Consider the following 14,542-nt stretch of genomic DNA (forward strand, 5'->3'; position numbering starts at 1 on the left):
ACACACATATTGCCAGGTCAAAAATTATGAAACTGATAACACGATATGGACTTGAAACCGGTTTTGGACGATTTATCGATATATTGTCCAACCGTATTGTACAGCTAAGCTGGTCTCTGACTAGACTTTTTTGCATTTCAGGTATTTCTGATACCCTCATACATGCCACCCTGCTCCCAATCTAATGTATCTGAATGCAAGAGTGGTTCACCTAGCAGGACGAAGTCACAGCAATGGCCTCCTGCACCTGCCAGGAGATTCAAGGCAGCAGCAAGGTCCAGGCTGCGCCAGCACACTGTAAAACACGTCTGGCACTCACACCAATGCAGTTGCAAAGCCCTGACTCTGCTGCTCCCTCACTCCTCCCTGCCAAACCACAGCCATGCCCCAGCAGGAGGCAATTGGTGGTCTCTACCACATGGGGCGACCTGCTCCTCCCTGCAGTCCAAGAAAGATTGGGTCACATTTAATAGAATCATAGAATGATAAGAGTTGGAAGGGACCCTGAGGATCCTCTAGTCCAACCCCCTGCAATGCAGGAATATGCAGCTGTCCCATATTTGCTAATCTTGAGGAAGCCACGAGGCTCTTTGCTGCTCTTTTTACTAAAAATGGCTGAGCTATTTCTCACGTAATTCCCCATTCAAAGTGCTGTTTTTGACCTATATGGCCTAAAATTGTTCAGGACCGCAATACCTCAAGGACTGCCTCTTTCCATATGAACCTACCCAGTCCCTGAGATCATCTTCTGAGGACCTTCTTTGTGTGCCTCCTCCTCAAGAGGTCCGGAGGGTGGCAACCCAAGAACGGACCTTCTCTGCAGTGGCTCCCCATCTGTGGAATGCGCTCCCCAGGGAAGTTCATCTTTAGGCACCAGGCAAAAACATTCCTTATTAACCAGGCCTTTGGTTGATCTGATCGACATCCTATACCCTTTTAAAATGTGGCTCTTTTCAGCCGGGTGGGGGGGGTGTTATTGGGTTGTTGTTTTTCTTCTGATTATATATGTTGTGATCTTTTCTATGAACTGCCCTGAGACCTCCAGGTAGAGGGCAGTATATAAACACAATAAAAATGAATAAAAAATAATAAGTACTGTACATAAATACAGAATTCCAGACCAAAAGGCTCACTAAACTCAACTATCATTCATTTAGCTCAGCCAATAAATCATGAGATTCTTAATCTCAGGGTTGTGGGTTCGAGCCCCACGTTGGGCAAAAGATACCTGCAACGAAGGGGGTTGGACTAGATGACCCTCATGGTCCTTTCCAACTGTACAATTCTGAATCTTATAAACTACTCAAATCAAAGGACACCATTCTCATCCTTGCGAGTTCTTTCTTTCCTTGAGGGGAAAAAGGCATTTTGCAAAATTCAGAGAATGCACATACACAGCACAATCTCTACATATGACCAGCAGTGTTCAAAAGGCTGGCTGCCATACTGCCGCACTAGATCTCACTGAAAGTGGCACGTACAACTGAAAATCCAATGGTATTGGTAGTGGAGGTCAAAGAGATCAAAGTAATTGGCAGATGGCACTGTATAGCTTTGGCCAATTACCGCCATTCATTCAGATGACCTCCAAAGTCAACTACCAAGTGAGACAAATACTCAAGTTTTAGTCATCTCACTACGCCAAGGAGCATGTCGGGGCAACAATGCCATAGCAGATCAGACAATGAGACAGTTGTGCTTTCAAACACATCCAAAAAGAAGGACTAGCAGAAATTCAAGTTCCTTGCACGGGGGGAAAAATTACTTTCAGATTCCAAGTATATAACTGACCACCTTCAAATATTTTTCCAGACCTATTCAGGAGAAGTTAAATCACCATCCTTAAAATTCCAGAAGGGCACCGTGGTCTAAACCACTGAGCCTCCTGGGCTTGCCGATCGGAAGGTTGGCGGTTCGAATCCCTGCGACGGGGTGAGCTCCCATTGCCCGATCCCAGCTCCTGCCAACCTAGCAGTTCGAAAGCACACCAAAAGTGCAATAAATACCACTCCAGTGGGAAGGTAAATGATGTTTCCATACGCTGCTCTAATGTCAATGTTCCGTTGCGGCAGAAGCGGCTTAGTCACGCTGGCCACACGACCCAGAAAAACAGTCTGTGTACCGGACAAACGCCAGCTCCCTCTGCCTGTAAAGCGAGATGAGCGCCGTAACCCCAGAGTCGTTCGCAACTGGGCTTAACTGTCAGGGGTACCTTTACCTTTAAAATTCCATAAATACATGTAGTGTCCAAAAATTACTGGGCCAACAAGTGTCAAGAGAAGGAGAGAGCAGCAACCTTCTCTCTTCCCCACCCCAAATCCTGTTGGTATTCATGGCATCAGTCAAATCACTTCACCTCATAACAAATCTGTTTGGCTGTTTGGTTGCAAGTCGCTTTTAGTTGCCCTGGGCAAGATACAGCAACTAACAAATAATAAGAAGAAGAAAGTCATTAATGTGGGAGACTGCAGTGAAATAAGGGCAGCCATGTGTCCTCTTTTACAGAGGACAGTCCTCTATCTGAAAGTACGCACTGCTTGGAGGGCTGTTCAGTCTAGGTCCACTAACAAGTGAGAAATGGGGCATTGTCCGTCAACTGTGGACATCTAGATAGCAGACACAGCCTTCCACACTATAGCAAGATGTATTGCATGGCATTTAAAAGATGCCTAAATCCAAACCTGTACATATAAATTGGCACATTCAGATACAGTAATACCTCGGGTTACAGACGCGTTTTTTCGGGTTGCGCACCACGCGAACCTGGAAGTACCCGAACAGGTTACTTCCGGGTTTCAGCGCTTTGCGCATGCGCAGAAGTGCCGAATCGCGACCCGCACGTGTGCGGACGTGATGCTGTGGGTTCGTGAACGTCCCACCCGCACGGATCAGGTTCACAACCCAAGTGTCCACTGTATTACATGATTATGTGCTCTCGCATCCCTTTTTGGGGGGAGGTGCCAACTGGCTGCCATGAATGACCCTGACATCAGATTCCCCTCTTCCTCAGGAGATAAAGTCAAGGACTTTTTGAATCAGAAGATTTAAGGGAGGGAGACAGCGAGCAACCTTCTCTCTCCCCAACCCCAAATCCCATTGTTTTATTTTATTTTGGAATGGCTTAAAGAAGGCATAGGCAAACTCACCCTCCAGATGCTTTGGGAATACAACTCCCATCATCCCTGACCACTGGTCCTGTTAGCTAGGGATCATGGGAGTTGTAGTCCCAAAACATCTGGAGGGCCGAGTTTGCCTATGCCTAGCTTAAAGTTACAAGAAAGGAGATTCCTAATAAACATCTGGAAGATCTTTCTGACAGTAAGAGCTGTTTGACAGTGGAACGGACTCCCTCGGAAAGTGGTGGTCTCACCTTCCTTGGATGTTTTTAAACAGAGGTTGGATGGCCATCTGTCAAGGATGCTTTTGTCGAGATTTCTGCATCGCAGGGGGTTGGACTAGATGACCCTTGGAGTCCCTTCCAACTCTACAATTCTATTATTCTATGTCATCAGGTGCAGGAGCAGAGGCATTTGTTGTACAGTAAGCCTGCAGCTTACGTAGGGGCTGTGTTCCAGGGATCACACCTTAAGCCAAAATCGCTTATTATCAAAACACATTGGGTTCAATGGCAGGTGGGGTTGCCAAAGTCAATTTTCCTGGATCCCTGCCCAGTTTTCCAATACCCTTTTTTAAAAATGCCATGCACGTAAAGCTGAATGCACACAAGTTAAATGTTCCTAAGTTGTGGGCTTGCCATATTGAGAGCATAGGCCCCTGGCAGGCTGGCAACATGCCTCGAAAGCAACAGAAATTAACTAAAGACGGCCCCACCATGGCCTATGTGAATAAGATGGATCTGAACTATGGTTTCCTGGTTCCAAGGCCAGTGTACTCACTGAATCAGGTTCAGGAATCACTTTAGAGCAGAGGTAGGCAACCTAAGGCCCGTGGGCCGGATGCGGCCCAATCGCCTTCTCAATCTGGCCCGTGGACGGTCCGGGAATCAGAGTGTTTACTTTTTACATGAGTAGAATGTGTCCTTTTATTTAAAATGCATCTCTGGGTTATTTGTGGGGCACAGGAATTCATTCATTCCCCCCCCCCAAAAAATATAGTCCGGCCCACCAAATGGTCTGAGGGACGGTAGACCAGCCCACGGCTGAAAAAGGTTGCTGACCCCTGTTTTAGAGCTATTTACATACCTAATAATGCTGTATAACACCTTTCACTCAAAAAGATTTAACAGCGATTTATAGTAAATCAGACCACCACCACCACAATTAAAACACAATTTTCAAAAATTATCACACACACACCCCACACACACAACTGCTATCAAGTTACATGACTTTTTTTATCATGAAGACTTGAATGTCGAATGTCTTATCTGTAAAAAATGCATTTACTCTGATGGCACCGGCAAACCTATTTTTAAATTTGCGACTTCAAACAATATTATTGTAGGGCTGCTGTTGGCTATCATGTTCTCTCCTATTAGAGTCCGTTTTTATCTAGTTAGGTAATTTATGAGCCAATATATACCAGAGAGGGACTTTTCTTGTACTTTGAACTTGAGAAACACATCATTATCATGATGCAGTGTCTGTTGAAATTAAATGAAACTCACAAGCTCCATATTACTTGGTTTAGACTAATCTAACAGAGAAAAACATCCTATTTTCTTTCTTCATCAGACTGATAAAACTTACTCAGCAAAGAACTTTTAATAAATTCATAACAGATTACGTGATGTAGGTTAGGCAGAAACACATTGCGGCTGCCGCTTCCCCAAAGCCAATTCAAGATAAACTGGGATTAGAGTCGATGTTTCTCACTTCCAAACCTGAAGATACCAGCCAAGTGCTTTTCAGTCTTCAAGGAACAGTTTCTGCTTTGGACTTGCCTGCCAGATAAAACACTTGATGGAACCTCTGCAAGTTGCAGAGAATTCTGGCACATGTTGGAAGGTGTGCAGCCAGCTCACCTGTGCACTAAGCAGACCTGCTGAGCCTCAGCTTGGCCTCTGTGCATAGCTGTCAAGCATAGCTGCCAAGACTCCTGTATTCCCCGGGAAACCCCCATTTTCCCAGCCGTTGCCCGCTGGCAGCCCGGATTTTTAAAAACCCCGTAAATCCCCCAGATTCTTACCGGCCCGGGGAGGTTCCTTCTGCGCCCGGGGAGGTTCCTTCTGCGCATGTCTGGAGTCTCTGCACATGTGCAGAAGCTATTTCTGGCACTACAGCCATTTTGGAAATGGGCAGAGCATGCGTAGAAGCGACTTCCGGTGCCGCTCTGCCCAGTTCCAAAATGGCCGCAGCGAAACCTCCGGTGCCGCACTGCTGCCAATCCTGGATTTTTCAATCTGGGAGTTGGCACCTATGCTGTCAAGTCTCCCGTTTTTCGCGGGAAACCCCCGGATTTAAATCCATTTCCCGCTGGTATCCCGAATTGAAAAATATCCCATAAATCCCCCGGGTTCGCAGCTCCTGCCGGCGCCAGCGGCCATGTCCCGGCTCCCGGCTGGCTGCTCGCTCACTTGACTTCAGAAATCACCTCTGCGCATGCTCGGGCATGTGAAGAAGCAACTTCTGGTGCCCAGACATGCGGACATGGGCAGCCTGGCACCGGAAGTCGCTTCTGCACATGTCTGGACATGCGCGGAACCAATTTCCGGTGCCGCTCTGCCCATGTCTGGGCACCGGAAATCAGGCAGAGCCGCCACTGGAAGTCGCTTATGCACATGTCCAGACATGCGCAGAAGCAACTTCCAGTGCCGCACCACCACTGACCCCTTATTTTCCTATCCAGAAGTTGACGCCTATGCCTCTGTGCATGGACAACATGGCACCAATACACCCTATATTCCTTTGAATCTGTATGAAGAAACAGAAAATAGGAAACAGAAAAAAGCATTTTCCAGGGCAAGTTGCCCATCATAACTGATCTCTTCGTGACAGTTCCACATTCACGAAGAGGGCCAAAAGTTTCCTCCATCCCTGCAACTCTAGAATGCCGCTTGGGTTGCACACGCCACAAAGGTTCCACAACCACACCCAGCAGTCTTTGGAAGGTGCAAGGACTGGAGCTGCCACAACAAACACATCCAAACCTGGTTCACACAATGCCTATGCAATGAGACAGTGCCTTTTCTTGCGCAAGCCAGACTTTTAAAATACCGCAGGTGAGCTTTAGAGCTACACAGACATTTTTCACCAGGCTTGGAGAAAGAACAAACAAAGCCTTTGCCAGATTATGCTTTGTCCTAGCCAAGCTTGCCACATTTAAGAAACAGGAAATAATAGTTACAGAATGTTAATAAACATTATAGAAGCCATCTACAGACAGGGTGGTGGGAAGCTTTAACCTCTCAGGAATTCCCCCACTGGCAATATGGCCATTTCTGCATATCCAGCACTCAGGACCTCTCCAATTTGAGCCACAGGGACTCCGCAAAAACCTTTACCGCCCTGCATACTCTGGTTACAGCAAGTGGCAGGCAGGCAACACACCACAAGAGCAGGGAAAAGGAACATGCACAAGGTCTTCAGTACTGCTTGGCACCTAGATTTACCCAATACAGTGGTACCTTGGTTCTCAAACTTAAACTGTTCCAGAAGTCCGTTCCAAAACCAAAGCGTCCCAAAACCAAGGTGCACTTTCCCATAGAAAGTACAGTGGTACCTCTACTTACGAATTTAATGCGTTCCGAACGCACATTTGTAAGTCGAAAAAAATTGTAAGTCGAATCCCATAGTAATGCATTGGGAGAAAAAATTCGTAAGTAGAAGCAACCCTATCTAAAAATTCGTAAGTAGAAAAAAATCCTATCTAAACCGCATCCAAGATGGCGGACGGAGCTCTGTTCGTAAGTAGAGTTATTCGTAAGTAGAGTTATTCGTAAGTAGAGGTACCACTGTAATGCAAAATGGATTAACCCGTTCCAGACTTTAAAAAAACAACCCCTAAAACAGCAATTTAACATGAATTTTACTATCTAGCGCAGGCATGCCCAACCTGCGGCCCTCCAGATGTTTTGGCCTACAACTCCGATGATCCCTAGCTAACAGGACCAGTGGTCAGGGATGATGGGAATTGTAGTCCAAAACATCTGGAGGGCCGAATTTTGGACATGCCTGATCTAGCGGGACCATTGATCCATAAAATGGAAGCAATAAACAATGTACTGCAGTCACACAATCAATCAGTAGCTGAACTGGGCTCCACACAGTCACAAAAACAAAGCAAAAAAGAGCCGCAAAAACGCAAAATAAATAGCAAAAACAGACAGACCTCAGTGTAACACTCAAAACGGAAGTGTAGCACTCAAATCGGAAGGATAACACTCAAAGCAGAAGCATAACACTCAAAATGGAGCACGTTTGGCTTCCGAAAAAAGTTCACAAACCAGAACACTTACTTCCGGGTTTGGGTTCCAAGTTGTTTGAGTACCAAGGCGTTTGAGAACCAAGGTACCACTGTATAGAAAACAAAAGTTTCATTTGGTTTAAAGCAGGCATGTCCAACAGGTAGATCGTGATCTACCAATAGATCACTGGATGTCTGTGGTAGATCACCATTAGATCACCGGCTCCCCCCAAAGAAGCCCTGCACCCCTAAAAAACGAGGCTTTCCTCCCTAAAAAAAAGCTCAACAACTTTGACCTGAACCACCAAAAACAGGGTTTTCCTTCCTTAAAAAGCTCAGCATCGCTTTCCTCCTCCCTAAAGAAGCTCAACAACTTTGACCTGAACCCCCAAAAAGGGGGTAGATCACTGCCAGTTTTTAACTCTGTGAGTAGATCGCAGTCTCTTGGAAGTTGGCCACCCCTGGTTTAAAGTTTAAACTCCTCATCCCCAATATTTGCCCATATTCATCTCTAAGTGGTTTTGCAGGCAGAAGATCTTGGGCTCAATTCCAGGCATCTCCAGGTAGGGGCTAAGAGAGAGACCCCTGCCTGATGCGCTGGGGAACAGCTGCCAGTCAGTGCAGAGGACACTCACCCAGATGGGCCTGTGGAGTATAAGGCAGCTCCGCTCACTTTTGCCTCTGGCCCCACCCACTTTTTTGTCTGTTACTCCACCCACAATGGAATCAAAGAGTTGGAAAGGACCCCGAGGGTCATCTTTTGCCCAACGTGGGGCTCAAATAATAGTAACAACAACAACTTTATTATTCATACCCCGCTCATCTGGCTGGGTTTCCGCAGCCACTCAAACCCATGGCCCTGACATAAAGAGTCTCATGCCTTAAGACCCTGAGGTATAAGGAGGGTCTCTCCCCTTTCCCCATGCACCTAAGAGACTACATAAAAACTCATTGGATGTACATAGCAAGCATGAAGGTTCCGACAGATTAGAGCAGGGAGAAGGACAAAAGGAGGATTTGCAAAATACAGTACTGCGCCCCCCCCCCCCCAGGGAGAAATGGAAGGCAGATTTTCCAGGAAGGTGGACACAGGAGAGGAACAATGTCCGGGAGGGATGAGGAGGAAGTGGGGCGCATCCAGGATGGAAGGGGCAGGAAGGGTCTCCTTCCTTACTTCCTTCAAGGGGTGGCAGGAAAGGAAGGCAGACCCCACCACCAAAAACACACCCAAAAAGTATCACCGCCGCCCTATATGGGAGCCGGAATGAATCTCCGGAAAGTTGAACCACCAGGAAAGACTTTGCAGTGGGGAGGAGGAGGAGAGAAGGAAAAGATGTCTAACTTTTTGAATGTTTCAGTTTTTGCCATTTTGAAACAAGGAAGAGTCACCATCGCGCGCGCGTGTTTTCCTCCTCCTATTCTCATTCATTTTCTCCCCCCGCGTTTATTTCCTTCGGAGAAGCCCCGCAATGAAAGACAAGCAGAGCAAGGAGGGAAAAGACCCAAGTGAAAAAGCGCGGGCAGCAGCAGCAACATGCCACTAGGTCCGGGGGCAGAAGCGGCTGGCTTCGGGGGCTTCTTCGCACGGGGAGCCCACCAAACCCCGACGCCGGGGGAGAGCGTGGCTGCTTCTCAAGGGGCAGCTACTAAGCCCCGGGACAGAGGCGAATGGGGGGGGTGAGGGGGCTTCTTCATACCGGGTGCCCACTAGGTCAGGGAAAGGCGAGGCTTCTCAAGGCTCGGCTGCCACTAAGTCCCGGGGCAGAGGGGGCTGAGGGAAAGGTTTCTACTAAGTCCCGGGGAAGAGGGGGCTGAGGGAAAGGTTTCCACTAAGTCCCGGGGCAGAGGGGGCTGAGGGAAAGGTTTCCACTAAGTCCCGGGGAAGAAGGGGAGAGGTGGGAGGCGCCCCTGACACCCGGGTCAGTTTCCCGCGGGGTGCAAATAGGTCCCGGGGCTTCCTCTGGAGAAGGCAATGGGAAGCACCTACCTCCTCCTCCTCCTCCTCCCGGGTCCCTCCGGAGGCGCCGCCGCCGCTGCGCGAAATGGCCGGAGCCGGGGCTGGCGCTGCCGAGCGCCGAGAAGAGGATGGAGGGGTGCGCTTTAAAAGAGAGAGTGTGAGTGAGAGAGAGCCATCGATGCCCTCGGCAGCTCGATTCGCCGGCCTGATCAGGCATAGGAGGAGAAGAGGAATGGGCGGGATGAGGAGGGGAGGAGTGGGCGGGGCGAGGAGGAGGGGTGGGCGGGGCTGGAGAGGAGCCGCAGCCCGGGATTCTTGCTGCAAGATTCGCTTCTCTCGCGTGCAGCAGCAGCAGCGCGCCGTGTAGAGATACACCAGCCCCGGTTATATAAAACGGCGGAGCTCTGCCAACCGTTTGCACGCTTCCTTTGGGAGCAAAGCAAGCCTCCATTGCACGCACGGGGTTTTTGCATCCGAGTAAGCGCGCGTTGCAAACCGGGCTTGCAGCAAGGAGGGATTGATATATAATTGATATAATTTTAAATATTTTTTTACAAGAATTGATAGGCATGCTGCTGCTGCAGGTTCCGCGCCCTCCTAAGCGCCGGGGCGGGGCGGAGGGGGTGGCTTGCTTCCAAGTAAACACGCACAGACGGTCGAGTTGGCACTTCTAAAATGCGTTTTTTAAATAAAAATAAAAATGCAGCAGCTTGGAACTGGGCAGGTAGTGGTGGTGGGGTTTTATTTTTTGTTAACGGCGGGTTATCAAAATGAACCCCGACCTGTCATTATTAATAAAAGAGGATGGCAAAATAAATGAACGACGGCCTGAAGGCATCAAAAATCACCCGGGAAGCAGGTTATCGAGATTTTTAAAAAAGACTGTAAAGTACGTTTGTCTGTGGAGGGAACCTGCCGTGTTGGTGAATAAAGTGGCGATCTGTCAAGATGATGTAAATAATAAACAGTTACCTTTAAATGCTGTGGAAACTATAAATGACGCGAAAACGTACCAGGAACAAAGTCACACGAGGTAAGGATAGTGCGTGTGTGGTTTTCCCCTTTTCCCTTTTGCCGAGAAATGTGACAGCCACGCAGAATTGAAACCGATCATATGCGAGATCCATTTACATCACCCTGAAAAGCATTTTGACCGGCCGCTGCACACAACTCCGATAATTATCCTACAAAATCCGATGAACTAAAGGGATGCTGATCAAACAATGTATACCATAAAAACAAAAAAACCAATAAGGCGATCCGGAATTGGATTTACAAATAGAAGAATGAATTAAAACGTCAGGGATTTAAGCGCTGCAAACTCGTTACATAAATGATGAAGCATTTTTTTAAAAAAATACTCTGAATTAATACTTCTGCAATAACTACGGTACCACCACCCCTTGGTTTTAACAGCCAGTAATCAATGTAGCATTCAGGCCTTTCAGAAAACATTGGGGGGGGAGGATAGATTATACAGTGGGGACCCCGTCCACTGCCCCCAAATATCCCCCCTTTGTACACGGCCCCCCCTCCCCACACACACACACACAACCACAACCCTCTTACCCCTCTCTCTGTCTCCAGCCCTTGCTCCTTTTGCTGTTTCCAGGACGTACATACAATGCAACTTCTCTGCCCAAGGCAGGTTCCAAAATAACAGGCACCTACTCTGTTATTGGCTGGTGAGGAGGAAGAAGGGCGTGTTACAAAATCTTTATCTGTGTGTACCTATGTATGTGGTGCAGTCAGCTGTGTTGTGTGTGTTTGTGTATTAGGCTGTAATGGGTTTGCAAAGGTGTTTCGTAAGTGCAGCCTACCTATTTAGCTAGCTGGCTGCCTGCAGCAAATCGCTTGGCATGCCTTGGAAAATTGCACCAAATCCCAGGGCTTTACCTGCCAAGCCTTACTGATTTGTCTGGTGTTCATAACAAATGGTGCATCCTAATGCTCTCTTTATTTTCTTTTTAAATGGGTTTGGGGTGGAGAGGCCAGATTGGAACGCAGCCCCTTGCTCTAATCAAAATGTCTTGGAATTAAGACCCCTTGGGTTTGGTTTACTTCAAAGTAGGGATGTGGAAGATTGCCTGAAGGGTACAGAGAGAGGGATTTCCAGCATTGCAATCTAGCATTTGTGCCTCTCAAGATCTGGGGGTTTTCCCCCCCTTCTGTTTCAGCATTTGGGGTTTGTGAGGGGAGGAGATGGAATTTAGCCAGTGGTGATTTTTTGAGAATTCTTCCATAATTTTTAGGATTACACCCGCAATCCTGGCTCTTCAATGTCATTCCCAGAGCAAAATGTAAAAAGCACAATGAAATGACGTTTGTAAAATAAAGATGAATTGCCGTTTTTTATTGTATATAGGCCACCCACCTGAACAGAAAAGTGGCTAATGAATTTAATAAATAAGTTGCAAATATTAGCAGTGATTCCTGCATTGCAGCAGGTTGGTCTAAATGGTGCTTTGGGTCCCCTTTCCAACTCTACGGTATGTAGTGAACAGAACCTGCATTCTCCCCCTCCCCTGTTTGCCCTCTCCCTCCCTTCAACTTCCTCCATCCCTCTGTCCTCCCTCTTGGGATTGCAGGGATTGCAAGTGCCTCGGGGCAGGGACCTGTCTTTTTGATGCTGCTCTGTGAAGCAGCATTTAATTTAAATGTATAATTCCCTCTAATAGCAAACACAGAATGAGAGTACTGGCAGGGTTGCAGCCAAAATGGGGTCACTGAGACTCGAGAGGGAGGTATTAACATAGTTGGGTGAAGCAGCTGGAGGAGGAGAGGGTGCAGAGAGAGCTGTGAGTGGAGGGGGGGACTTTTCCCATCCTAACCCCCTGGGAAACTCCGTAAACCTCCTGTACCTAGAACTTGATGAGGAAAGTGCAGCTGAATGGGAAACAGCTGTGAGCAGCCAGAGGAACTACCATATACCAGGCTTCCTCAAACTCCAGGTGTTTTTGGCCTACAACTCCCATGATCCCTAGCTAGCAGGACCAGTGGTCAGGGATGATGGGAATTGTAGTCTCGAAACATCTGGAGGGCTGAGTTTGGGGAAGCCTGGACCATAGCTGCCAAGTTATCCCTTTTTTACAGGGATTTTCCCTTATGCTGAATAGGCTTCCTCGCGAGAAAAGGGAAAACTTGGCAGCTATGGCCTGGACTAGTGTGATGTCTGCCATTTCCAGGAGCTCTTATAATTGTGTGACTTCTGTGGGTGAGCTGAGAGTTTGGGGACCCTAAGTGAAAACTTGGAAGCTGAGTTTCAGGAGGAAAATGAACTGATATTGATTCATATATATACATATATATATATATATTGGTAACTTTGTATTAATGCAACATTTTCATATGTAACGGTGTGTTTTTGTAATGTTTTGTTTAAACTGCTGTTGCTTTCATTTTTTATACGCTGCTTACAGATATTTTTTAATATATTAAGCAGTACAGAAATTAAATAACCAACCAACCAACCTAGAAAACTTTAGAAATGGGGAAAAGGTTGGCCTCTTTCTCCTCCAGAAAAGGAGGGGGGAAACCAGCCTAAAAATCACATCCACACCAAACATTTAAAGCACTCTTATACTTTGAACTGGCAAAGAATCCTGGGAACTGTAGTTTAAGTGTGCCAAGTGTTGTTAGGAGACCCCTCACAGAGCTGCAATTCCCAAACAAAAATTGAAGCATGGGATGTTAAGTGTCAACTGGAAAAATAAAATGGAAAACTTAGGAAAGGGTGCAGGGAGTAAATTGGCCAGCTACAGCCCCTTACAACCTTTTATGGCTGCCTTTTTGCCAAGCTGGTGCTTTACAGATGTTTTGAACTACAACTCCTACAAAGCCCCTGCCAGTGTGGCAAAAAGTCTGGCCTGTTGTATCCTGGAAAAAGGCGCAGCTGGCACACTGGAAAGGAGCACTCTTGTTAGGAGATGAATCCTAGAATCCTAGACTTGTAGCATTGGAAGGGTCCCTGGGGTCATCTAGTCCAACCCCTGCAAATGCAGCAAAGAGCCCACTTGTATTCCCTTGATTCTACTATTTTCCGGATTACCAGTAAAGTCCTCCATGCTTTTCTTTGGCAACGAGATGCTTGTAACTTCCCAAAGCTCAATTCTTCAGGGAGGGTTCGCAGGGTGGCAGGCCTTGCCATGGAAATTTGCCCATATGCTTCAAACGTTCAGTGGAACTATTGCGAAGGCCAGCGCACACTCAGGTCTTCTTTTTTCATGGATGGCTAGCAAGCGAACATGCCACTGCACAATGTCAAAAACTCCCTGACGTCAAAGAAGCCAGGAGAATCGGGGTAGACCGTTCTCATTTTGTCTTTCTTCCCCATAGTAAATTACCTCTGTAGAGCAGGCTTCCTCAAACTCAGCCCTCCAGATGTTTTGAGACTACAATTCCCATCATCCCTGACCACTGGTCCTGCTAGCTAGGGATCATGGGAGTTGAGGGCAAAAACATCTGGAGGGCCGAGTTTGAGGAAGCCTGCTGTAGAGTAGTCCTGAATTGGGAAGAGCAGAAAGCCTTTTCTTTAGGGATTCCTGGTCTGAACCTGGCATCCTCACCTTAAGTTGGTCATCAAAGTCATAGAAAAAAAATTCTCATACTGAGCACTTAACTCTGCAACTTTCCCAACCGAGTTGAATGACAAATATATACACATAACAGGGCATTTTAGAGCTTTAGCTCATGTTGTATCCATGCCTCCTGATCTCGTGTCAGATCTTGAGCAAGCTTTGAAGTTATAAACCAGGGCAGGGAACCAGCAGCCCACAAGCTATTTGGACCAACATCTCCTGGGCTCAGCCCAATATTACACCATACTACTGGCATACAGTCTGTGTGTGCGTGTGAGAGAGATTGTGTGTGCGATTATGTTAAGGGTATGCAATTCAACTGGGCCAGGCCACTTTTGGAATGCAGCCCCTGACAGCTTTCCACAAGGGTAATGTGGCCCCTCTCTGCCCCAAACAAGAACCCCTACGCTCACGGCTTTGGGAACCTGGGGATTCCTAGTGTATAAAAACGAATCAAGGCAACACTCACTCTGTGATTTTGCACACTTAAATGTTGAAACTTTGGACTGGAAATATTTCCTATGATCCGCAGCTGTTCTTACCCCGTGAATATTGAGGGGAAATCCTCATTTTTAAGATCCCGGTTTTTACTGCAGCAGACTAATAGAACTACTCCTGTAGATTCAGGTAGGTAGCCGTGTTG

General features: G+C 47.2%; 1 protein-coding gene across 7 annotated transcripts in view; it reads right to left on the reverse strand.

Annotated features, from left to right (window-relative positions):
- Positions 1 to 11,000, reverse strand: part of KRAS (KRas proto-oncogene, GTPase) — a 39,685-nt gene extending 28,685 nt beyond the window's left edge. For 2 of the 7 annotated variants that reach the window (XM_088677010.1, XM_035126612.3), the window contains exon 1: positions 10,892 to 11,000. In XM_088677010.1, coding sequence (XP_088533136.1) covers positions 10,892 to 10,943 — 52 coding nt within the window. In that variant the 5' untranslated portion in view covers positions 10,944 to 11,000. Of the gene's footprint in view, positions 1 to 9,352; positions 9,533 to 10,891 lie in introns of those variants that run through there. The other 5 variants (XM_060279198.2, XM_035126615.3, XM_088677009.1 and 2 more) reach the window with 4 other exon arrangements.
- Between the last annotated feature and the right edge of the window lie 3,542 nt (positions 11,001 to 14,542).

The sequence above is a fragment of the Zootoca vivipara genome, chromosome 9 (assembly GCF_965207765.1).
Source record: "Zootoca vivipara chromosome 9, rZooViv2.hap1.1, whole genome shotgun sequence".
In the NCBI taxonomy this organism is placed as follows: domain Eukaryota; kingdom Metazoa; phylum Chordata; class Lepidosauria; order Squamata; family Lacertidae; genus Zootoca; species Zootoca vivipara.